Source organism: Pecten maximus, chromosome 6 (genome assembly GCF_902652985.1).
Source record: "Pecten maximus chromosome 6, xPecMax1.1, whole genome shotgun sequence".
Taxonomy (NCBI): domain Eukaryota; kingdom Metazoa; phylum Mollusca; class Bivalvia; order Pectinida; family Pectinidae; genus Pecten; species Pecten maximus.
In genome coordinates, this window is record NC_047020.1 from 16,924,544 (window position 1) to 16,952,480 (window position 27,937).

The 27,937-nt window shown below is 35.4% G+C and overlaps 1 protein-coding gene across 2 annotated transcripts; it reads right to left on the reverse strand.

Annotated features, from left to right (window-relative positions):
* Positions 1–11,101: 11,101 nt before the first annotated feature.
* LOC117329108 (pirin-like) lies at positions 11,102–27,595 on the reverse strand. 2 transcript variants are annotated; one of them, XR_004533105.1, is made up of 10 exons: positions 27,520–27,595; positions 25,621–25,836; positions 19,528–19,620; positions 19,251–19,331; positions 18,179–18,385; positions 17,713–17,842; positions 17,240–17,325; positions 16,631–16,697; positions 15,207–15,453; positions 11,102–11,510 (listed from the first exon to the last, which is right to left on the reverse strand). XR_004533105.1 is itself a non-coding variant. In XM_033886841.1 (9 exons), the coding sequence occupies exons 2-9, from the start codon at positions 25,711–25,713 to the stop codon at positions 15,335–15,337; spliced, it is 876 nt and encodes a 291-aa protein (XP_033742732.1). In that variant the 5' UTR covers positions 25,714–25,836; positions 27,520–27,595; the 3' UTR covers positions 11,102–15,334. The 2 variants fall into 2 exon arrangements, 1 of the variants encoding a protein (XP_033742732.1); XM_033886841.1 differs by having other exon boundaries at positions 11,102–15,453.
* Positions 27,596–27,937: the final 342 nt, after the last annotated feature.

Genomic DNA, 27,937 nt, shown 5'->3' on the forward strand with positions numbered 1-27,937 from the left:
AACGGGTTTTACTTCCGCTATTACGGCCTCAAAAGGAAAACGGCAGGTGCCTTATTCTAAAAGACCTAAATGTAAGAGGTGAGATACAGGTAGACTAGTAAACATTCAATTCAATTCAATTTATTTCTCTTTAACCATACATAACAGTACAGAGAAAACATATTTACACAATACAAAAGTGATATACAGTTGTTCAGCCAGTGTATAAAGTATGCACACGCAGACTGTATCAATTAGTTTATCAAAACATCTGATATTTAACCATATCGTTACGCATGATACCATTTTATATAATTTCAAATCAACAAAACGATCAAGTCAAGATGAACATGATGTGTAACATCATGCTATGGAGGACACATTGCTAAAGATAATACTAATGAATTTACAGAGTTTTTTCAATGTATTTACGTGGTTTGAGTTCATAAGATCTCTAAATTTTAATATGTTCGGCCTTGTATAATAATATTTATTTAGATATAATTTTCTATGCGCAGCTAATGACTGGCATTCTAGCAGATAATGGAATTCATCTCCTATTTGTTGACTATTACAAAAAATACATATTCTTTCGTGGCGTTCAATATTATTCCACCTTCCAGTTTCAATAATCAGTCTATGATTTGTAGTTCTGAACTTACAAAAAGTATTTCTTTCTTTATCTGTAAGAACGTCTAGATAGCATTCAAAACCAAATTTGTTTTTAAAAATTCTGTAACAACCAGACTTAGAAGAATTAAATACATCATTATCCCACTGCTGTATAAACTGATCATGGAGTGTTTGTTTTACATATGACTTTATCCAAGAAGTATCTAATTCCTGGATATACTGGATATTCCACACATAGCTAATACCACATTCATCTAATAATTGTTGTATATAACGTATATAGGGAACATTATTATTACGGTATTGGTTTAGACATAACAGTTTATAAGTTATTACATTTAGTTTGTTTTCTTTTGAATTAATCAATTGAGACCAATAGGTCAACATTCTCGTCTTAACTGAGATATTCAAAGGATAAGCTCCAAGTTCACCATAAACCATAGACGTTGGTGTACTTCGTTTGACCCCTAATAATAACTTACAAAACTTTAAGTGCGCTCTCTCAATGACTTGTAGATTTGTAAAACCCCAAATCTCACATCCGTATAACAATATAGGTTTTACAATTTTATCATACAGATCATATATACACTGAACAGATAGGTTATATAACCTTCCTTTCTTTAAAACATCATACATAGCAATTGTTGCTTTTTTAACATTGTAATTTTTAGCTTCATTAAAAGAACCTGTGCGTGAAAAAACAGTGCCCAGGTATGAAAAACTTTGGACAATTTCTATGTCTTCAGTATCAAATTTGAATTGTAATCTGTTATTTAGACGACCTTTACTGACTATCATACATTTTGTTTTCTCACTGTTAACTTTCAGTCTCCATATTTTACAATATTCACTAAAAACATTTAGCTGCATTTGCAGGTCTTCTGGGGTGTCAGAAAATAAGATTGTATCGTCAGCATACAACAAAATAAATAGTTTAATATACATATGTAAATCAACTTCAAGTTGGTTTGTCAGGCACTGTAAACCGGTAACATTATTTCTAGTCATAAACTCCTCAAGGTCATTCAAATATAAACTAAATAAAAAAGGAGACAAGTTTTCCCCTTGCCTCAATCCATTATTGCATGCGAAGAATGCAGAATTCTGACCATTAAATGATATGTTAGATTTAATACCTTGATACATATTGTAAATAATTGTATACATTTTGCCATTTATATGATTTAACAACATTTTGTTCCACAGACCATTTCTCCAAACTTTGTCAAAGGCCTTTTCAAAATCAATGAAAATACAGTACAGCTTCTTTTTCATCATATTAGTAAGACTAATTAGGGAATACAGCACAAAAATATTGTCTATAGTTGAATACTTCTTGCGAAATCCAGCTTGGTTTTCACATATTAGATTAACTTCGTCGGAATACTTTAATAGTCTTGCATTTAAAATACTTGTGAATAGTTTGCCGATGCAACTTACAATAGTAATCGGCCTATAATTTTTAGGGTCTGAGGGAGAACCCTTATTTTTATAAATAGGTACAATAGAGCCTCGAAGCCAGCTTTCTGGGATTTTCCCTGTGCTAAAAATAACATCAAATAATATAACATAGAGATCAATCATTTTAGAGGGCGAATATTTAATATATTCATTAATGATGAGATCATCCGAGCAAGCCTTATTGTTTTTCAGTAGCTTAATAGCATGTTCCACCTCCTCTCTGGTTATATTACTATTTAATACATTATTTACAGGACCCATATCAATATCATTATTATCAAACATGTTATCATCTACTCCAACATTTAAGGAGCATAGGCTAAATCCTTATGTAACAACATTCTGCCCGCAGGTAAAAAAAAAAAGCCGTAGGGGTCCGATGGGGTCACTGCGATACAGGTATACTCGCTATTGTAATTAAAATCTGTGATTGGCAGATGTTAACAGCAGGTGAAAACATTTCTATAACGGTAACTACACTGTACACCACCGGTATTTGTCCTGTGTATAGAGGATTTATCTATATCACATTGATTAACTCCAATCATGATTTGTAAATGACGCGATTTTAACCACGTGGTCTCCATACACACAGTTTTATTTGGATACTATAACACATGGAAATGTGTTACATGAGGAACATTAACATTGTATCACACGTACATATATATGAATAAACAATCCAGGTACAAAAACATAATATTCATAGGATTATATTACATACACGTAATCAAAGAAGAGATTTTTTTAGAAAACAAGAGGCCCATGGGCCTTAACGGTGACCTGATTTTTGAAATATTTCAGTAAATTTCAATGAAAGAATGAATTTCAAAACAAATAAAACAAATGATAGTCAAAAATGTGATTTCCCTATAACTATAGTAAAGTTTATCCCCTCCCATGGGGCAAACGCAAGACCCCAGGGCTAGGAAATTCACAATTATGGTAAAGCACCTTAAGACCCTTCGATATGTGAAGAGTATTTAATTCTACCTTATTTGGGCTGTAAGAAGATTTTTAAAATTTCTGTTAATTTGACACTTTTTGGGCCCCGCCCATCAGCCCCTGGGGGTCAGTCAGGGCCAACATGTACATACCATCAAACTGTCATCCCAAGCTGATAATGTTAACGAAGTTAGAATGAATTCCAATAAAAATTCAACAAATAATAGTCAACAAGAGGCCCAAAGGGCCTTAACGGTCACCTGAGATTTGAAATATTTCGGCCAACTAAATTGACCCTTTTTGGCCCCACCCATCAGTCCTAATGGGGTCAGTCTATGAAGAGTATTTGAACATATAGTAGATATTTTTGAAATTTCAGTCAATTTGACCCTTCTTGGCCCCGCCCACCAGCCCCTGGGGGTCAACTAGGGCCAACATGTACATACCATCAAACTGTCATCCCATGCTGATAATTTGATACAAGTTAGAATGAATTCCAATACAAATCCAACAAATAATAGTCAAAAATGTGATTTCCCTATATAAACTATAGTAAAGTTTACCCCCTCCCCAGGGGCAAACGTGAGACCCCAGGGTCATGTAATTCACAATTTTGGTAAAGCACCATAAGACCCTTTCATCTATGAAGAGTATTTGATTCTAACATATCTGAGAGTATAGAGAAAGATTTTTGAAATTTCAATCAATTTGACCCTTTTTGGCCCCGCCCACCAGCCCCTTGGGGCCAACCGGGGCCAACATGTACATAACATCAAACTGTAATACCATGCTGATAATTTGATACAAGTAAGAATGAATTCCAATAGAAATCCAACAAATAATAGTCAAAAATGTGATTTCCCTATATAAACTATAGTAAAGTTTACCCCCTCCCCAGGGGCAAACGTGAGACCCCAGGGTCATGAAATTCACAGTTTTGGTAAAGCACCTGAAGAGCCTTTCATCTATGAAGAGTATTTGATTCTAACATATCTGAGAGTAGAGAAGAAGATTTTTGAAATTTCAGACAATTTGACCCTTTTTGGCCCCGCCCACCAGCCCCTGGGGGTCAACCACGGCCAACATGTACATACCATCAAACTGTATTCCCATGCTGATAATTTGAACCAAGTTGGAATGAATTCCAATACAAATCCAACAAATAATAGTCAAAAATGTGATTTCCCTATATAAACTATAGTAAAGTTTACCCCCTCCCCAGGGGCAAACGTGAGACCCCAGGGTCATGCAATTCACAATTTTGGTAAAGCACCACAAGACCCTTTCATCTATGAAGAGTATTTGATTCTACCATATCTGAGAGTAGAGAAGAAGATTTTTGAAATTTTAGTCAATTTGACCCTTTTTGGCCCCGCCCACCAGCCCCTGGGGGTCAACCACGGCCAACATGTACATACCATCAAACTGTCATCCCATGCTGATAATTTGAACCAAGTTCGAATGAATTCCAATAGAAATCCAACAAATAATAGTCAAAAATGTGATTTCCCTATGTAAACTATAGTAAAGTTTACCCCCTCCCCAGGGGCAAACGTGAGACCCCAGGGTCATGAAATTCACAATTTTGGTAAAGCACCTTAAGACCCTTCCATCTATGAAGAGTATTTGATTCTACCATATCTGAGAGTAGAGAAGAAGATTTTTGAAATTTTAGTCAATTTGACCCTTTTTGGCCCCACCCCTCAGGCCCCTGGGGGGTGGGGACCATATAATTCACAATTTTGGTTGACCTTCAGCCATAGAAACTTTCTGCCAAATTTCATTGAATTTTGTTAAGTGGTTTTGGAGAAGAAGTCGAAAATGTAAAAAGTTTACGGACGCACGACGGACGACGACGGACAAAAGGCGATTAGAATAGGTCACTTGAGACTTCGTCTCAGGTGACCTAAAAATGTGATTTCCCTATATAAACTATAGTAAAGTTTACCCCCTCCCCAGGGGCAAACATGAGACCCTAGGGTCATGAAATTCACAATTTTGGTAAAGCACCTTAAGATCCTTCCATCTATGTAGAGTATTTGATACTACCATATCTGAGAGTAGAGAAGAAGATTTTTGAAATTTTAGTCAATTTGACCCTTTTTGGCCCCGCCCATCAGCCCCTGGGGGTCAACTAGGGCCAACCTGTACATACCATCAAAGTGTCATCCCATGCTGATAATTTGATACAAGTTAGAATGAATTTCAATACAAATCCAACAAATAATAGTCAAAAATGTGATTTCCCTATATAAACTATAGTAAAGTTTACTCCCTCCCCAGGGGCAAACATGAGACCCCAGGGTCATGAAATTCACAATTTTGGTAAAGCACCTTAAGACCCTTCCATCTATGAAGAGTATTTGATTCTACCATATCTGAGAGTAGAGAAGAAGATTTTTGAAATTTTTGTCAATTTGACCCTTTTTGGCCCCGCCCACCAGCCCCTGGGGGTCAACTAGGGCCAACATGTACATACCATCAAACTGTCATCCCATGCTGATAATTTGATACAAGTTAGAATGAATTCCAATACAAATCCAACAAATAATAGTCAAAAATGTGATTTCCCTATATAAACTATAGTAAAGTTTACCCCCTCCCCAGGGGCAAACATGAGACCCCAGGGTCATGAAATTCACAATTTTGGTAAAGCACCTTAAGACCCTTTCATCTATGAAGAGTGTTTGATTCCACCTTATCTGAGAGTAGAGAAGAAGATTTTTGAAGTTTTAGTCAATTTGACCCTTTTTGGCCCCGCCCCTCAGGCCCCTGGGGGGTGGGGACCATATAATTCACAATTTTGGTTAACCCTCAGCCATGGAAGCTTCCTGTAAAATTTCATTGAATTTAGTTCAGCAGTTTTTAAGAAGAAGTTGAAAATGTAAATTGTTTACGACGCACGACGCCGGACAAAAGGCGATTGCAATAGGTCAACTGAGACTTCGTCTCAGGTGACCTAAAAAAGACAAACCATTTAGAATTTTGTTTATATGTAATTATGACTTTTAACAGACCTTTTAGTTTAGTTTTACTTGGATTTGAGCGGTAATAATTTAGAATATGTAATTTCTTTGCAAATTTTCAATGATTGCGTTTTTACAGGAAAACAGATAATGATACTCATCTCCTACATTCTCTGAAGACAAGGTTCATATCTTCTCCTAAAACTCTTTGTTACCTACCAGTTTCAATGGAAAATTTCAATTACATGTACGTACACTATGTATCTAATACAATTACAGTTAATCTAATCTCAGGCTTCATCGGACATAAAATGGACTGGTCAATAGCTCGGTGATGGACGAAATACTTCACATTGTTTGGGTGTTAGGTCTTGATAATAATGGTGACTTTCGCATAGTCAGTACGTATTCTTTTTTTACTTCCGAAATAAAAAGGACAGGAAATATTCCCATGTTGTCGTTATAATTGATTAAAATATGTTTAAAATGTGTTTTTGTTGACGTTTTTATCACATACACATGACAGATGACACAAATGTATTGTTTTTCTCACAATAAAGAAAGAATATTGGACTACACACACAATCATTCTGTGGTCTATATACATGTAGTTTAAACTGTATTTTATTTGACAATTTCCATTTAATAGTATATATATAACATAAGATATATATACATACGTATATACTATAATGCTCTGTCTTGTAATCAAAGACCGTACTACATGTATTTCTTTGCTGGCAAAAAGAGATCGGGAAGGCAATCGATTATCCTTTACAAAAGTGTTCAATATCCCACATAATAATTTTGTACCAGGCTGCTAAAATGGTAACGATTTTTTCAATTCTTTATTAGTCTTGCGAGTATACATCTCATCAACATCATACGATTACAAAAAAATATAATTCAAGTCAGCTCGAGTAGAGCAATGCACTTGTGACGATTTTTTTTCTGATAAGAAAGTAATTAAATGATTAGCTACTATAGTTGGGAAACTATTAGCACTGATTTCGATATCTACCGGTAATATACATGTAAGTGTATGTCCGTGATATTAGCCATGCAAGAGATGTCCCCGATGGACACATAAATAATGATAGTAATAAAAACACAATATCTTTAGGCCGTGGATTTAAAACTACGAAATGTTCAAATAATTGTAAAGTTTATGAAACTTACTACAGAAATTCAAAGATAATTTTCTCAAACAGACATGTTGCTAGCTAAATACTTCAAATGCCTACGTAAAAATAAGTCGATATCAAAATAACGAGCCCCTTATGTGGCCTCTCCGAGGTCATGCACAAAACGCCATCTATACAAAGGTCACCTAAATCAGAATTGTGATAATGCTGCCGTGGACACGTGGCTCATTGTCCACTACTAAGATGGTTACCGGATTGAGCACATTTCCGTGATCCCCATATCCCACTCGAGGTGCACAAACATTCTGACCAAGATCCGACCGTCCTAAGTACTCTAGAAATGATGACAAAACCGCCTTTTGAGTATATCCAATATTACTGGATTTATGACTCGTCAGTGATCTTGCACATGCATGAAAATAGTCTATTTGAACTTTAATAACTACAATATTTCCCTACAAATAGTTTTTATCAAAATGGGCTGACATCAAGTACACTGTCATATTGTACATCATTGCAGATATTATTCAACTTATAACAGATTTCATGAGCAATACATTACACATATGAATTTGTATCTCATAGTTGAGGTACATCATCCAATAAAAACTTACGATGGACGATACAACTGAAAACATATACATGGTAATTAAAGTATAATTAATCGACACCAGGCTGTTGAAAGTCTACCGTCATTACTGATTGAGCGGGTCCTATTCAATTCCGCTCGAGCGGGTCCGCTACAAGTCCGCTCGAGCGGGCCCGCTACAAGCCCGCCCGGCGAGCGGGTCCGCTACAAGTCCGCTCAAGCCCGCTCAAGCCCGCGCCTGAACCCGCTCAAGCCCGCGCCCGAACCTGCTGCCAACCGCTCGAAGCCCGCGGCAATCCCGCTGCAAACCCGCGCAAATTCTGAGCGGAGGGCTGCGCGGGTCAACGCTCTGTGAGCGTTTGAGTACCAAATCACCCTCCTCGTACTGTACATGTACCCATATTGGATAGTCACATACATGTACCCACATAGACACATACATGTACCCATATTGGATAGTCACATACATGTACCCACATAGACACATACATGTACCCATATTGGATAGTCACATACATGTACCCACATAGACACATACATGTACCCACATAGTCACATACATGTACCCACATTGGATAGTCACATACATGTACCCACATAGACACATACATGTACCCATATTGATAGTCACATACATGTACCCACATAGACACATACATGTACCCACATTGGATAGTCACATACATGTACCCACATAGTCACATACATGTACCCACACTGGATAGTCACATACATGTACCCACATAGTCACATACATGTACCCACATAGTCACATACATGTACCCACATAGTCACATACATGTACCCACATAGACACATACATGTACCCACATAGTCACATACATGTACCCACATAGTCACATACATGTACCCACATAGTCACATACATGTACCCACATAGTCACATACATGTACCCACATAGTCACATACATGTACCCACATAGACACATACATGTACCCACATAGTCACATACATGTACCCACATAGACACATACATGTACCCACATAGACACATACATGTACCCACATTGGATAGTCACATACATGTACCCACATTGATAGTCACATACATGTACCCACATTGGATAGTCACATACATGTACCCACATTGGATAGTCACATACATGTACCCACATAGACACATACATGTACCCACATAGACACATACATGTACCCACATTGGATAGTCACATACATGTACCCACAGTCACATACATGTACCCACCACATAGTCACATACACGTACCCACATAGTCACATACATGTACCCACATAGTCACATACATGTACCTAAATTGGTTGTGAACATAAAATGCTTATTATATAAGTGTTATGTACTATAAGAAGTATTACATGACTTAATACTTTTGGCATGTCACCTATACCAGGTATGAAACGTGGAGTGTAATGAGAGACCAGTTTTTTAAAATTAGGTTGCAGAATACCTGGTTTCTTAGAATAAAAATATTTTAAAATGTTTGGAATACTGCAGTATACACAAGTACCTACATATTCTCCTTGTGGTAGTAGTAAGTAATTATAAGTCAAGGTATTATCAGGGAACACCATGGTGCTCAACCTTAGGTAGTACTGGCAAAATATCAGGAGCTTGGACTTCAACTGTTCAAAGATGATGGATGAATTTGGGATACTGTACCAGATTTATCAAGCATGTGATGATTTCAGAAAAATGATATAGCTTGTTCATCCTGCATACAGCAGGTATTGTAAAACGGAGCAATTTGGTTTGGTTTGTTTTGTTTAACGTCCTATTAACAGCCAGGGTCATTTAAGGACGTGCCAGGTTTTCGAGGTGGAGGAAAGCCGGAGCACCCGGAGAAAAACCACCGGCCTACGGTCAGTACCTGGCAACTGCACCACATAGGTTTCGAACTCGCAACCCAGAGGTGGAGGGCTAGTGATAAAGTGTCGGGACACCTTAACCACTCGACCACCGCGGCCCCGTAAAACGGAGCAAATCTATTCCATTTTTGACAGGGTTTTTCTCTTACACATCCACTTTGTAATTTCCTACCCTATTTTGTAACACTTCAGAGACTAATCCCGTTATAAATAGTAAATGTAAAATCCACACAATGCAATTTGACAGGAATCCAGTTATGATTGACAGTAGGAATCTATGTACTACTAATGCAAAAACACTTGAGGGGTTAAATCTAAAAACTTTCAGAAGATTCGAAAAATGTGAAATATCAACCTCACATTTCTGAAAATCTCATTAAAATCATAACTAAACACAAGCTCTGTTTACTATATGTTTTATTTTGCAACACAACAATAATATAGTTAATCATGTAACATACAGACGTTACGAGTCGTTCTGAGGCTGCAAGACGCAAGTACATGTACTCCATACAGCAAGCTTCATGGCATTATACCTGTAAAACAAAAGGGTGGTTGGCACAGGTACGCTAGCAACTCGTGTGTGGAAAAACTCAAAAAAACTTTAGGTCGAGACATAATGCAATGTTTCAGGTTTCTCTCAAAAAAAGGTTGTTCTGGTCTATAAAAGGTACAATGTGTAAAATAGTTTGAATTAAAAAAAAAAGACTTTTCACACAATCTCATGGATCAAAGACATTATCTTAACATTTGTAGCCCAAGGAGAAACCTGGAATACCCATTTTTGACGTAATAATGAATATCAATACAAAAGAACAATACAACTGTCAGAAGTAGTAGCTGTATATTGGCTACGTATGTTTAAACAAAATAAAGGTGTGCTAAAAATAGAAAAAAAAGCATGGCATGATAGTTACAATAACTTAAACAAACAAGAGGCCCATGGGCCTTAATGGTCACCTGAGTTATATATTTTAGCATATTTGATCCCTGTGACCTTGAACAAATCCATTTGAACAAACATGGTAGCCCTTCATACCAGCATGCTACATACCTAATATTGGGTCTCTGGGCCTTTGACTATCAAGAAGAAGTTGTTTAAAGATTTTAGCATATTTGACCCCATGACCTTGAATGAAGGTCAAGGTCATCCATTTGAACAACTTGGTAGCCCTTCATCCAAGCATGCTACACACCTAATATCAGGTCTCTGGGCCTGTTGGTTATGGAGAAGAAGTTGAAAATGTAAATTGTTTACGACGGACGCCGGACGCCGCCGGACAAAAGGCGATCGCAATAGGTCAACTGAGACAAAGTGAGACAAAGTCTCAGTTGACATAAAAATATAAACAAAAAAATATACAGTAACTAGGCAAGAATGAAAGCTATACACTCTGGTGTTTGGGTACTTCCATTGTAATTTTAAGTTTTCCAAATAATTAAAAAACATTTCTCCGTTTTTTTTGTAATAAACTTTTACAATTGTGTGTAATTAAAAAAGTCAAATAATTGCAGGAAATACATAATCTATAGTGCCCCATTTCTAAAAATATCTTACTACCGGTACATAAATTAACAAAGGATCATAAACTGTGGTACATGGGATCCGTCATCAGTACGAAATGGTACATGAGATCCGTCATCAGTACGAAATGGTACATGAGATCCGTCATCAGTACGAAATGGTACATGAGATCCGTCATCAGTACGAACTGGTACATGAGATCCGTCATCAGTACGAAATGGTACATGAGATCCGTCATCAGTACGAAATGGTACATGAGATCTGTCATCAGTACGAACTGGTACATGAGATCCGTCATCAGTACGAAATGGTACATGAGATCCGTCATCAGTACGAAATGGTACATGAGATCCGTCATCAGTACGAAATGGTACATGAGATCCGTCATCAGTACGATATCTATAAAAACAAACAGTGTAATCACATATATAATAAACTTATATTGCTCATTAAAAATTAATATTTCAGAAAAAATACAACAGCTCCAAAGATAAAAAAAAAAAAACTTGGGACTTAACATAATATGTACTAATTATAATAGTTTAAACCAAATATCGCTTGGTAGATAAAAAGTTAAAAATACAAAATTGATCCCATCAAAAATATCCCTAGTATTCAGAAATGTAGAGAAGGGAGCAGAAAGACTAAAACACATACATGTAGAAATCTTATACAAAGTAAGTATTATGCACTACAACTCTGGTTTCTGAATTCTCTGTAACTAGGAGACCTATTTCTCAGTAACATTCTATCATCACTGTGTACCAGGTACAGAATGAACGGCCATGAGATCAGTTTACAGAGTTATGGAACTTCATAAGTAAATATATCTAGTAAGGCCTTTAACAAAATATACACCAGTTGCCAAACATTGCCAACCAGTGAACCCAGTTTACAAGAATCACTTTTTATTAATGCTATCTTGTTGTCGTTTTGTTTTTTTGTTGTTTTTTACCCCACCCAATTCAGACATGAGGTCTAGATGCCCCGCATTGCACACCTTGATGTTTAAGCAATCAAGGCAAAATATTTGCATTTATTGTAGTACGTAATGACATGATTTCTCCATGTTTAGTTCTGTCATAACATGGATGACAACACCCTGTTTTGTTAAGGTAATTGCACACATACAGGACTTGAACATTGACCTGCTGGTGACCTAACAATTTATAGTCAGTCTTTCATCAAACCAAAATGCAATCTAGCTTGCACCTGAAGATATTATCATTCACTAAACCAGGTAACATAATATAAAAAAAAACTAGCTATAAAATATCTATTTAAAAACTATAACAAAAAACAATGACATTCTGCTTAAAATATGGTACAGCTTACACAAAGATGCCCTACATACGCATCTAAACTTAGAATTATCAGTGGGTTAAATTAGTCAAGCACACACACACTTAATCAATACTGGCCTAATTGATGGCATGCTGCCAACCAAAAGGACTAGAACATTTCTTGAAAGGCATGCCCTCAGCGAAAATACTTGAGATCGATTTTTAAAAGACATTTATTCATGTTAAAATATTATCAATGCATAAGAGTTATCTCCCTTCACAACTTTAATTCAGTGCTGTACACTGAGACATGATACCAGCTAATTAACAAACAATTCCACATAATAAATCCACCATTTTTTTTACCGAAACAACCTATCTCCAATGAATTAATGTCTTATCAAGCATAATGACATTCCTACATTTTTACAAAACCATCTAAAGATCACAATCTGTGCAATATTCTTATCCTAGGAATTAAGGGGAAAACATGGATTTCCAGGGTACTAAATCACCTACAGCTGATCTGAATACACAATCAAGCCTTGATAGACTTCTTTTTCAATCAATTTAAATGGAAGAATTCATTTTATATGTTACAGATATAAGTGACTGAATATTTAGAAGGCCTGCAGGCTGACATGTGTTTCCTCTCAATACATACGAGTACTTTATCAGTCAAGTAAGGCTACCACTGGTACAACCAAACCTAGATACATGTACATACAAGTACTTAATCAGTCAAGTAAGGCTGTCACTGGTACAACCAAACCTAAATACATGTACATACGAGTACTTTATCAGTCAAGTAAGGCTATCACTCTAAGCACAAACAGTTACATTTTCATGGTTTATATTTTGACTGGTATACATTGTATTATTCTGTGATAATTTTAATCTGGTTAAGATTTGATAAGTTAACAAACAGTAATTATATTACATAACATTTTATCTGCATGGCTAGGACATTTTCTCACTTTTCTCTGTGATTCAGCAAAAAAAACATTTTGATTTGTTTTAACAATATTTGTCACTACATGTATAACATACAGAAGGCCATAGCTAATATGGAGTGTGTCCACAAGAAGCTTTAGAACACAGATCTATGTAAATAGAAAATCTAAACCAATATAGATAGAAAAGTTTATATTGGGACAAAAAGACAGAAAATAATGAGCTTTAGGGAGCGCTATTCATTTATCCTCACATCTATAACTTTACAACAGCAGCTGTACATGTATATTACTATGTTATTAATGCTTTACATATATAGGGAAATCATTGGAAATTTGTGGAACCCTTCAAACCACTTGTATCGTATAGTGAACAACTACTAGTTATAGGATTTACACCCAAGATTGTGACTTTGTGACATGCGAGTAGACCACAAGCAGCTGTCAGAGTGACACGAACAGTGGAATTGGTTTTGCTATTTGTGTAAAGAACTTTTTATCAGAACTAGTCACTATAACAATTTTTGATGCTAGGAATGTCCATTACACCACAAAACAACAGGATTTTAACATAGTTAGCCCTGGAATAAAACTGATTTACTGTAACTATAGAAATCATCAAAACTTACAGCATGGATTGTCAGTAAGGTTCCATTGTTCCATGAATGTAGAAAAGTTACTAAGTCATGAATGCCCTCACACCCAGGCAAAGAACGTTCATTAGATACTATTGTGTAAATATGAACCAAATCTATAGAGGGGTTCTGAAGCTATGACATTAATTCAGAACAATGCATTCCCTGCTGAAGGGAGAAAAGATGACCTTGGACCCTTTAACCTTGACAAATGACCACTAGAATGTGATTAGGTGTAGAACCTGGTGTAAAGAACCATTGAGGGGTAATCAAGGCATGCCATTGATTCAGAATAGGACAGACAGACCCCATAAAACGGTGTGACCATAGAAAAGTTGTGATGACTTCGTCAGTTTAAACATAAAAAAGACCGACCTCCATACAAGGAGAGAGGATGAGACATAGCTTCCCTATACATGTATATCTAAGGGCTCATAAAACTGGCATTTACATAAAAACATTGATACAGCCATACAACTTATAGACCATGTAATAATATCTTCTAAGCTCCAGCACAGTGTCACAAAGACAGAAATACCAAAGCTACATTTACACATTTCAATATATGGGTCAAAGTCACTATGTGTGAGGAACCCACTGAAAATACAAGTATTACATGGCTTTGATGGTTTCCCCGATAATAAGTAATTAAGTTATATTTATGTCTATGTAGAATTGATTGCTGATGTCACTAAATATAATAGATTCACACCACTTGCTCAACTGAAAACATGAAACACAAATTTGCCAATATATTTGTTGTATATGACCATGTTTTCATATGTCCAGGTATTTGGGAATTGATGAGACCTGACCTAAAATAGGGAAATGTTTTGGCATTTTTATGAAAATGTTGAAAATACCTGTAATACAAGTTTACCTGTGTTTTGATGGGTTTTATTTTCAATATTAATTCATCATCGTGATCCTCATCTTCAAAAACAGTACAATAGTTAGTTTAGAACCGTCCTTATTGCTAAGTGGTGTACATTTCTGATCGGGGAAATTTTGGTCTAATGTAGGAAAATCTTGAGCTGATTTTTAATGGGGAACAGGGCTTAATACTGGACCCTCTAAAGACCTGGCAAAATCCCTGATGTCAACATATACAGTACTCTTATAAACATGTATATATGACGACCGTATAATGGTGTCCTCAAAGTCTTAATTGCATTCAATAGTAAATACAAGTGTGACTCTGGCCCATATGTTGATTATAATTACCATGTAGTACATTCATAGACATCATTATAAATCATCCATCAAAGTACAGCATTCCAAAGCACATTCTACATATCACGGTTATTAAATAGTTCCTTCCCAATGTCGCACACTATCGAGTTACTAAAACATCACCGATTCGTTAGGTAGTCCGACTTCCAAGTTTTAGCAACTTCAAATCCTTTCTGTTTCAACTTGTAGTCGAGAATAGCCTGCTGAATTTCTTCTTCAGTATTCATTACAAATGGGCCTGAAAGAAGGAAAAACTAGTAAGTACACATCAATATAATATAAAGAATGATAGGTTTTATTATTAGAGTTACTTTATTATCATGTAATATGTATAAAGAAAACTCCACCCACCACACAACCCCATCAGGCCAGATACAAAAATACAGAGGATTCTCTCAAGTTCAGCCTATTGTGGATTTGTGTTGAATATTATCAGGTTCATATCAGCACTTTTTAGAAATAGTTTGAATATTTGAATATACCGAGGTAAGTAACATTGACAGATCAATACGCTTTGTCCTAAATTTTCTTGTTTGTTTTTATGTAAACGTTGTATGTCAGTCCTGAATGATTGTTTTTATGTAAACTTTGTACGTCAGTCCTGAATGATAGTTTTTATGTAAACTTTGTATGTCAGTCCTGTCTGGTTGTTTTTATGTAAACTTTGTACGTCAGTCCTGTCTGGTTGTTTTTATGTAAACTTTGTACGTCAGTCCTGTGTGATAGTTTTTATGTAAACTTTGTACGTCAGTCCTGTCTGATAGTTTTTATGTAAACTTTGTATGTCAGTCCTGTCTGGTTGTTTTTATGTAAACTTTGTACGTCAGTCCTGTCTGATAGTTTTTATGTAAACTTTGTAAGTCAGTCCTGTCTGATAGTTTTATGTAAACTTTGTATGTCAGTCCTGTCTGATAGTTTTTATGTAAACTTTGTACGTCAGTCCTGTCTGATAGTTTTTATGTAAACTTTGTACGTCAGTCCTGTCTGATAGTTTTTATGTAAACTTTGTATGTCAGTCCTGTCTGATAGTTTTTATGTAAACTTTGTACGTCAGTCCTGTCTGATTGTTTTTATGTAAACTTTGTATGTCAGTCCTGTCTGATAGTTTTTATGTAAACTTTGTATGTCAGTCCTGTCTGATAGTTTTTATGTAAACTTTGTATGTCAGTCCTGTCTGATAGTTTTTATGTAAACTTTGTACGTCAGTCCTGTCTGATAGTTTTTATGTAAACTTTGTACGTCAGTCCTGTCTGATAGTTTTTATGTAAACTTTGTACGTCAGTCCTGTCTGATTGTTTTTATGTAAACTTTGTATGTCAGTCCTGTCTGATAGTTTTTATGTAAACTTTGTACGTCAGTCCTGTCTGATAGTTTTTATGTAAACTTTGTACGTCAGTCCTGTCTGTAACACTTACCATGGGTTGCAACTGGTTCATGTAAAGGTTGACCGCCTATTAACACAAAATGGCATTCCTCTGTTCCCTGAAAAATAAGAAAAAACAGAATTAGCACAAGATTTCAAACAAAGCAGAGAACTGGGAGCAATCTTAAGTCTCTAACACTGATAGTGTGGTGTACTTCATGCCTACATAGGCAAAATGTCTTGAGGCCAATTTGACCTGAAAAAATATTGACCTGAATTTGACCTGAATTGACATGAAAACATTTTGCCTGTGTAACTTTGGTATCAAATGTAACAAAAACCCAAACTATATATTGCCATCCCAGAAACCTTCCACAAGGACAGACATTATGAAAAATGACTGCCTTTCTATACATTCAACATGATGATTATCACAACACCATGCCATGATTATCTATAAGTTTTTTTTAAGATTCAGGTAAATTTTACAACCATGTGACCTTGCAAGTTGGTCCAGGATATTCACACACAAAAATTGTAAAGCCATGTATATATAGACCAAACATTTTTATAGATTAATCATCACATGACACATCATGCCTCAGTTACAGTCCAAAACTATTTGTACAAAAATTACTGATACACAATATGGCAAGATTACTTTGTTTACTGCAACTAAGTCGTCACCCTCCTCACTCAGGATAAGGGCGTGATGAGGACATCCCTCAGTCTGGTCCCCTTCTGGTCCTTAAACAATAGGGGAAAATCAATAATTAAGTCATAGTCTAAATACATATATAATGAAGCGTATATTAGAGTCAGAACATTCCGTTTACCAGGATATCACTAGGTCCTGACATCTCGTATAACAAGGTACTAACGTACTTAGGTTTATTATTATTTCATCATTTCATCAGCTGCTTACTAGTATTGAAAAACATCTTCTGCACTATGTAAAGCAATAGAATATCAATGATGTTTTATCATGTAGACTCAATATGGATACACTGATTTAAATACAAAATATCCAACGTTGGAGATCTAAGCTCTGTGTTACCTGAATCTAACATTGCTTATATTTCATCATGTTTATCGAGATCCCCAGGGGATTATTTGTTTGTTAAAAACACGTACCAAACATGGCTTTACCACTGAGTATATACACAAATGAGTTCCAGCCTTTTTTAATAGGCTGGACCAGTTTGCCATCCTTCTGCATCCTGAAGTCTAGATAGATTGTTTGTGTTCTCGTCAGCATAGGTGACTACAACAGATAGATAATAGAGGCTGTTTCAATCACATCATACTGAAGTAGTCAGTTGGTTCTTGTTTACTAGTCCCACTAATAGGGGTGAAGCTTCACCAGGATGTAGTTTTTAATTTTTCAAATGAATAGTTCTCACAATCCAGTTGTTATTATTCATCAAGATTATTTTGTCTTCATTAAACATTGGAGAAGACGAGATTTAATAATATAGACATTATACATGATACAATCATCTTTATCATACAACATCCCTATGACAGAAACCCCAAAGATTGGGTCTATTTGAGAACCATTCATTATGTGACCTGTACTTAATTGACAGTACAAACTGACCTTGACCCCTTGGGATTCCCCAGCAATGACCTTGACAGTGGTGTTGTCCTTGGTGTTCCGTGGTATATCTTTGTCCTGGAGTTCCTGATAAGCAGGATCAATCATCTTGTCCTTGCTGGCTAAATTAACCCACAACTGTAGGCCATGGACCTCCTCAGTACCGTGTGGCATCTCACAATGGACAATCCCTCGTCCAGCAGTCATCCACTTCAAAACAAACACACAATCTATTACCATCCTGTTTTCTATGGATAAAGGTGTTTAATTTTAATTTTTCTACTGTAAACATGAGTTGTTTATGATTAGATTACAAGTTTTGGACTGGGTGAAATTTCACTAATGACAAGAGACCCATGGGCATTAACAGTCCCCTGAGGTTCGATATAATTTGGCAGATTTGATTCCTGTGACCTTGAATTTGTGGTCAATGTCATTCACCCCAGCATGCTATAATTAGCCCAATATCAGACATCTGGGCCTATTGCTTAGTGAAAATAAGTCCTTTGAAGACATATGAAGCATATATAAATACATTTGTCACAAAATATACAAGTTCTTAACTGTCCATAATTAAGATGTTTTAAGAAATAATAGTAAACTGTCTATTAGTTTTCATTCAGATAATGATTTCACTGGGTTAAACCTTGACCCCGTGACCTTGACACCAGCATATATACAGCAAGGAATGGTAGATCCTAAATAAGTAAATATATGAGTTTCATACAGCACACACAGTTTCATACAGCACACACAGTTTCATACGTACAGCACACACAGTTTCATACAGCACACACAGTTCCATACAACACACACAGTTTCATACAGCACACACAGTTTCATACAACACACACAGTTTCATACAACACACACAGTTTCATACAGCACACACAGTTTCACACAGCACACACAGTTTCATATAATACAATCAGTGATTAAGAATTGTATGCATTATTGTTCAGTGAGTACATTCTTCTCCCTTCTTCCATCTCAACATCAATATCGGCATTGTAAAACATGAAAAGTCTGTAATTTATTGCTGGGCCTGAAGTTACAATGTACAGCATGATCTCACCTGTACATCACCAGCATGCAGGGTCCCCTTGTGGCCACAACAGTCCTCATGCATTCCTGCACCTTGCAGTACATATGATACCTGCAGATTGAAAATACCAAAATCCAAAATTGTTCGTTTTTTTTTTTATTATTAAAATCATGGTTAATAATTACATTGCAGCTTGATCTCTCTTTCTTTATTACAGTAGCTAGAGGGGAAAGTTGAGTTTTTATTAAGTCTTTATCAAATCAAAGTAAATAATTCTCAATGACTGTCAATATAACTCTGTACTCACGGTCTCAAACCCTCTGTGTGGGTGGTCAGGGAAGCCTGCTGGTGGTGTCACATAAAATTCATCAAGCATCAGGAAAGGATCCAAGTAGTCAACCTTGAAAAATTAATTTAAAAAAATGTATATTATACCAAATAAAAAACATTAATCAAAGTACTGAAAGTACTGAAGACACAAACGAAAACAAATTATTTTAACTGCTTTTGTTTAGTGGGGACATGGTCAACTTTGTATGGAACATCACCAATACCTGATTAGGACTAGGACAAAATATTGGCAAGAAAAGAAATTCATATCTACTTTTGATTGCAAGTGCGTCTTGGCAGCTAATTTTCAGAATAGGTACTCGGGTAATCTTATTTGACATCTTCAATGGGTTAATGTATACGTAGTTGTAGATGTAATATGAAGGTCCTAGATTACCTGTAAAATTAATGAGGCCTTTCTTTTCAAACTTTTGAGGATCCCATGCCTATAAGCGCTTCACAAATTATCATTATCATTAGCATTTGAAAAAATATTTATACATTTGATGTAGCGCCCCATCTAGCTACCAGCTTTTAGATAAGAGAGAGCTCAGGTTAAAAACATTTGTGTGATTGTTTTAGGATTTTATCGTGTGTGCGAGCCCTGGTTTGAATGATGTTATGTCAAGGTTTTGAATGATATTTTGTGGCAGATTGTTCTATCCCTTCAGTGCCTTCTGTAAAATAGCGATAACAAACTTCAATTGTCAAAATACAATATGGCTGCCTGTCGGCCATGTTGTTTTTCGATTAGTCTCAAAATGCAATATCCATAACTAGGCACCGAGGGGAACCTACATATAAAATTTGAGAAAGATCCCGTCAGCACTTTCTGAGAAATAGTGATAACAAACTTCAATTGTCCAAATCCAAGATGGCTGCCTGTCGGCCATATTGTTTTCCGATTGGTCTCAAAATGCAATATGCATAATTAATGTAAGCACCAAGAGGAACCTACATATGAAATTTGAGAAAGATCAATTCAGTGCTTTCTGAGAAATAGCAATAACAAACTTCAATTGTCAAAACCTAAGATGGCTGCCTGTCAGCCATATTGTTTTCCGATTGGTCTCAAAATGCATTATGCATAACCACCCACCAAGGGAAACCTACATATCAAATTTTAGAAAGATCCCTTCAGCACTTTTTGAGAAATTGCGATAACAAACTTCAATTGTCCAAATCCAAGATGGCTGCCTGTCGGCCATGTTGTTTTCCGATTAGTCTCAAAACGCAATATGCATAACTAGGCACCGAGGGGAACCTACTTATGAAATTTGAAAAAGATCCCGTCAACACTTTCTGAGAAATAGTGATAACAAACTTCAATTGACAAAATCAAAGATGGCTGCCTATCGGCCTTATTGTTTTCCGATTGGTCTCAAAATGCAATATGCATAACTAATGTTAGCACCAAGAGGAACCTACATATGAAATTTGAGAAAGATCAATTCAGTGCTTTCTGAGAAATAGCAATAACAAACTTCAATTGTCAAAACCTAAGATGGCTGCCTGTCGGCCATATTGTTTTCCGATTGGTCTCAAAATGCAATATGCATAACTAGAAACCAAGAGAAACCTATGAAATTTTAGAAGATCCCTTCAGTACTTTGAGAAATAGCGATAACAAGAATTGTTTACGGATGGAGGGACGGACGGACCACTGACGCAGGGCGATTTGAATAGCCCACCATCTGATGATGGTGGGTTAAAAACACCTGGGTCTGATAAACAGACTCTGGAAGCGTAGAATGCGGATGTAGACAGGGCAGGGTATACCATCACGACGGGCACATTAAACTAAGCACTATATTCAAAACTTAGAATTACATGCTCATATCAGCTCAGACTTGAGACAGTTTCTTAAGAGTGAACATGATTTTCATATAGCACTCTACGTTATATGTTTACACTCCATACTGTGTAGCTACAAATCATCTATACAACAAAAACACATTCATTCACATGTACAGTTCAAATCAATTTGAAGTGGAATTTTGTTTTTCACTTATGTACATTGCATCAAATATTCTCCGCAATAGTATATGTACCATATACATAACTGTAACTGCATGATACATATATATATGTATGTATGGTATATATATCATGTTAATTAATGTTAGTGAGATGTGAATGTAGCTATATGTATTGATATCATCGATTTCAAAATCAGAGGTTTTTTTTTAATCTGCAGCATCTGTCAGATGAAAATGTAGTTCGAATGCCCAAACTGGATGAACTGTACATGTAGTAGCATTCTTCAAAATCCATTATGAATGCTTTTCATACAAATGTATTTCTTTCAATTGTTCATGTGTTTAAATTATTAGAACACTGAAGTAATTTTTATTTTCATAAAAATGGAAGTACTGCTTATCTTTAAAACTAAATTGGATATTGATAAGATAAATTTGCCAAAATGTTAAAAATCAAACCTTATTAAGTAGAATCTAAACAGTTGTAAATGGCTAAGCCCACTATTCTTAACAACAAAATTACTTATTTTGATTCTCTGTCAAATATAATCAGGTTACTTGAAGACTTTGTCAGAAAAGTTAACACATATATACATTATTAATAGTTGCTTTAATTAAATTAATCTGAATTTGAACATTAAACCGACTTAACAATTTAAATGAAAAAAATGTGTTTTCACCATTTACCATAATTGACAAGAAAATAATTATTTAACTCAACCTATGATATAGTATGTAACAGTCATCAAGACAATACTATTATCTTTAGTCATGCCAAGTTATTTCACAATAGGATATATGCACAACACAAAAAAGTTTTACAAATTTTTGTTGTTTAGAAGAATAATGAACTTAGTAATTTTTGCTGTTCTTCTCAAATAATATGTACTAGTGTTGTAAAGAAAAAAAGATTAAATAATAATAATAAATCTAAGTGATAATAAATTATTTGCATTGATTTATCAATACTTTACTGTGCATTAGTTTAAAGGTTAATTTAATTCAGAAGCTGAAATGATTTAAGACAGAAAAAAACGCAGATGTAGGAATATAACATTTCCACTGCCTTTAAATATCTCTGGTTAAATTTAGCAATCAGTACATTTCCATGAAAAATGGTGTTTTCTAAAGAGTTACTGCCCTTTAACCGTCCCTGAAGCGTTCAAAACTCCACCAAACATAATAAAGGTCTATGTAGATGTACATCGTAGACCCCTTTCTTTTTTATAATATGCTTCGACTGTTATGTAATATTTCAAATGATAATGATAGATCATTTTCTATTTTTTTTAAACCATCACGAATATTAGAAAAAAAGAATCAGTCGCTATAATTAGAGATGAAATTTTCAGTGACGTCCACGTCCACGTTAATGCGGTACGCGTTCTGTAAACGAAAAACTTCATGTGCATTACGTAGGATATAATCAATAGATCCGAAGTCAATATTAATATTCACAAGTCCATTTGACATTTCGAAACCCTATTCAGTGAGAATTTATTTAACTTTTTATTTGCAAACATGCGTATGGTACTCGACTGCCGTTGTTGTGATATTGTCATGATGAATAGACAACTTTTTTTCTTTCGTAAAAAACATCTATATAATCTAACCATCTGCAGACTACATCAATCACATGCAAGTTAATATTTCAGTGAGAAAATGACATTCAAAGTTGGGTTTGATCACCTACTCTTTCTTTTATTATTGTTTACATTACTGAAAGATGGCGGACAAAATCGGATGCTGGATGAGTGATTTTTCAATGTACAAAATAACAACGATATTCCGACGAAACTTTATCAATATTATAACCCATTCAGTAACATGCCACCAAAGAAAAAAAACCACATAGATGTCGATGATGAAAATTCAGCGTGATGTTAGTAGATTTTTCTTCCGGGTCACAGGTAAGCAGCAATATGGCGCCAGCGAAAAGTCGATTGTATCATTCCGCGTGAAATCTAATGCGTTCAACGCGGAAAAATATTCTTACGTATCATCGACAGAACATACTTAAATTAAATACTTTGAAAACTATCTATTTGTGAGGTTCTGTTGTTTTGTCATATATCTAACGAAACTGCAGTGCTGCATTTGACTCCGTAAGTCACGGGACTATTTTTTTTTTGCGATAGAATATGATTGTGAAGTGGCAGTGGAAGTTGTGTCAGAGCGAACGAAAATGCCAAAAAAAAACACATTGTCCTGTCAGCTTTTAAAATACAACAAAACAAAAGGTGATTTTTTTTAATAGCTGAACTTCACTGTATGTCATTTTTTATCGTGAAGTTAAACAAATATTTACTGCATAACATTACGGAGTTACTGTAAAGCAACGTTTAGATTGGCCAACAGCAGTATCCGCCAGAGCCCTCAAAAGCGCTGACATAGACTCAAACTTACGTTTGTGTCTACGTTTGTGTCAACAAAACAAAAGGTAATTTTTTTATAGCTGAACTTTACTATATGTCATTTTTTATCGTGAATATTTACGATATTTACAAATATTTACTGCATAGCATTACGGAGTTACTGTAAAGCAACGGTTAGATTGGCCAAGGCAGTATCCGCCAGAGGGCATCGTAGATTTTGTCAGCTACACCTCAAAAGCGCTGACATAGACTCAAACTTACGTTTGTGTCAAAAAACATACTGAATACCAGAAACAAGAAACAATAAAAGGTAGATATATCGTTCAGTAAAGATAAGGAATTTTGATGAAAAAGTAAACTTTGGTGAAAATTATGGCAAAAAAAAAATCAGCAAGCTGGTGTAAATCTTGCACTGCATTTCAAGTTTCATTCCTGATGAATACTACATGTATTAGCTATTATGAGCTATTAGTCCCACACTACATTGTATATCACAACACTGATATTCTCTAGTAGTCCTACACTACCTTGTATATCACAACACTGATATTCTCTAGTAGTCCCACACTACCTTGTATATCACAACACTGATATTCTCTAGTAGTCCTACACTACATTGTATATCACAACACTGCTATTCTCTAGTAGTCCTACACTACATTGTATATCACAACACTGATATTCTCTAGTAGTCCCACACTACATTGTATATCACAACAATTCTATTCTCTAGTAGTCCTACACTACCTTGTATATCACAACACTGATATTCTCTAGTAGTCCCACACTACCTTGTATATCACAACACTGATATTCTCTAGTAGTCCTACACTACATTGTATATCACAACACTGCTATTCTCTAGTAGTCCTACACTACCTTGTATATCACAACACTGATATTCTCTAGTAGTCCCACACTACCTTGTATATCACAACACTGATATTCTCTAGTAGTCCTACACTACATTGTATATCACAACACTGATATTCTCTAGTAGTCCTACACTACATTGTATATCACAACACTGATATTCTCTAGTAGTCCTACACTACATTGTATATCACAACACTGTTAGTCTCTAGTAGTCCTACACTACATTGTATATCACAACACTGTTAGTCTCTAGTAGTCCTACACTACCTTGTATATCACAACACTGATATTCTCTAGTAGTCCTACACTACCTTGTATATCACAACACTGATATTCTCTAGTAGTCCTACACTACATTGTATATCACAACATTGATATTCTCTAGTAGTCCTACACTACCTTGTATATCACAACAATTCTATTCTCTAGTAGTCCTACACTACATTGTATATCACAACACTGATATTCTCTAGTAGTCCTACATTACATTGTATATCACAACACTGTTAGTCTCTAGTAGTCCTACACTACATTGTATATCACAACACTGATATTCTCTAGTAGTCCTACACTACCTTGTATATCACAACACTGCTATTCTCTAGTAGTCCTACACTACATTGTAAATCACAACACTGATATTCCTTCAATATATAATTCTTATATAAGTTACAGGGTATGCTACATTTATAAGTAACTTTTAGTGATAAATTTCTAACTTTGTTACAGTATGCTTACACTTGACATTTATCATTTGATACTTCTAACTTTCCTATCACTACAAAGAATTACAGAATTTAATTATCTATTTTCTCTCAGATTTTTACAACGGTTACATACGTCTGGCATTCCAATGCTACGTCGTACCACTGCTCCGATATCCTCCTTCTGTTCCTCGGCATAGACGTCCTGTTTAATGGTTTTGATTGACATCTTCGGTGGTGTTGGTCTCACTTACTACTTTCTACTTGAAGTACTGTCACAAGCATTCTCTGTCAGCCCAACTATGACTTCCTGGTAGGGAAGATTATATTGGTGCCAGTGATAATGAAATACCTGTAATATATCAGGCGACTATTAAAGTTCATGTGTCTTTATATTTGTGTCACTGTTAAGTATGGAACTATTTATTATACAATAGCAGAACACATGAAACTCAAGACATGTCAAATGATATATATATAATTACCAGATGTTATATTACTTCACCATCAATTAAGTGATATTGCAATGACTAGCAAACAGTTCAATGCCTATAATTATCATCCTATGTCAGTCCATGTCTATTAAATTAGTTTAGTCTGTGTTCCTTGGCATGGCCATGGCTTTGTCATAAACCAAGATATCAAAGCAAGTATATGTATGCATATTACATGTTTACTTCAATGTTGTGTAAAAGAAGTAGCTAGGTCATCAAGGTTTATAAATACTGCTAAATATGGTGTCACTGATCATTGACGCCAGATGGAGCATGCATCTTTGACAAAATAGAGCTGTATGGGGATTATCAATTAGGAGACTGCAGGTGCGCACACTTGACAGGAATAATGTTTTCAATGTTCTTTCACAGTACCCCAGAGACATATGTGGTATGTAAATATTGTGGACTACACATGTAGGTATACATATATGTTGTCAAATTTAGTATGACCTAAAATTTATTTGTCTCAATTAATTAATATTGGTACCATGGGCTTAGACACATATTCTTAAGTCTGTATTATTGGAAAGTTGCCATATAAAAAAGCCTACATCTAAAGACTATACATATATACACCGTACATATATAAATACATGTATTTGTAGTGACCAAGAGAAGTCACACTGTACGTTTTGGTAGCTTCTTCCACAAATGATGTGCATGTACAAATGTATAACTTGATAAGTGTATCGAGAATGGTACCATTTCTACACTCCTGCTTAGACAAAGACATGCAAAATGTATTGGAGCCCTTAATAGTTTTACTATAAAGCTTCGTAACTGCATGTTCTAGCTTCAATATAGCGCTTGGCTAGAGAGAACTTTTAGTTCGACAGGTCAAGTGAAATATTAGAAAGCCAGAGATCCAGCATATTCTATCCCTAGCAGAGACATTGAAATAAATTTAATTGATCATGCACTCTGTTATATTTATTTCATTCATTTAGACTAAATTGTTAATGATTTGTTTTTTTCTAGTGTTTTAAAGAACTTTCAGAAACATGTAGAGAATTGTGTACGTGTGTGTCCTTCTTCATCTGATAACTTGTATAACTGCTCGTAGCCGATTTCATGAGATATTACACGTTACTTATCAAGTATGATGAAAGAACAAAACAATGTCATACTTTTGTAATGGTGCAGTAATCGTGTTTTTCATTACATGTACATTTATGTATGTATTTTACTATTTATAGGGTCAAAGACCTAACAACTTTCTGTTGAATTAGCGTATATATTCGGAGACGATCAAAGTCATGAAAATTATCGAAAGTTATCAAAATTAATGAAAAATAAAGTAAAATAGCATGCGTCTCAATACTTTCCGCACGTCCCTGTACGTCACATTTTTTTCTATCTTTCGCGACCTCCTCCAAGTTGACGTTCCTTGGCTAGGCCTATATCAGCCTCAATTACGGAGTCGTTAAGAGACATAAAATCTACAAAGCTGATCTAAGACACGACCATGGCTTGTGCATCGATACCAAACTCATGAATTGGTGTTACCTAAAAACAAATATGAAATAAATTAAACCCACCTAGCAGTTGGCCTCTTGACAGTAAGCAGCGGGTTTATCGCGGGTGAAGGTCACACATGCGTTTAGTTCCATATCTCCACAAAAAAGAGTTCCAATACAATAGGCTAACTCTACTTTCGTTTTGATTGAAGAATACAGAACCATACGAAGATCTTGAATAAACTTGTACGTTGACAGGTTTATTACTAGTTATACCGTCCTGAATATCTATTTCTCTAAATGATTACTAGAATCTAGCCACATCATCATACAGACGCCTGTATTACGTATACCTCAAGGACTGGATTTTCCTCTTGACAATATTATAAGTAGCCCGAGTTTTCTCTGGCCCTGTCACCATGTCTACACCAGACATGGTGACAGGACCAGAGAAAACTCGGGCAAGGCAATAAGATACAATATTAACTGAAACAGAAAT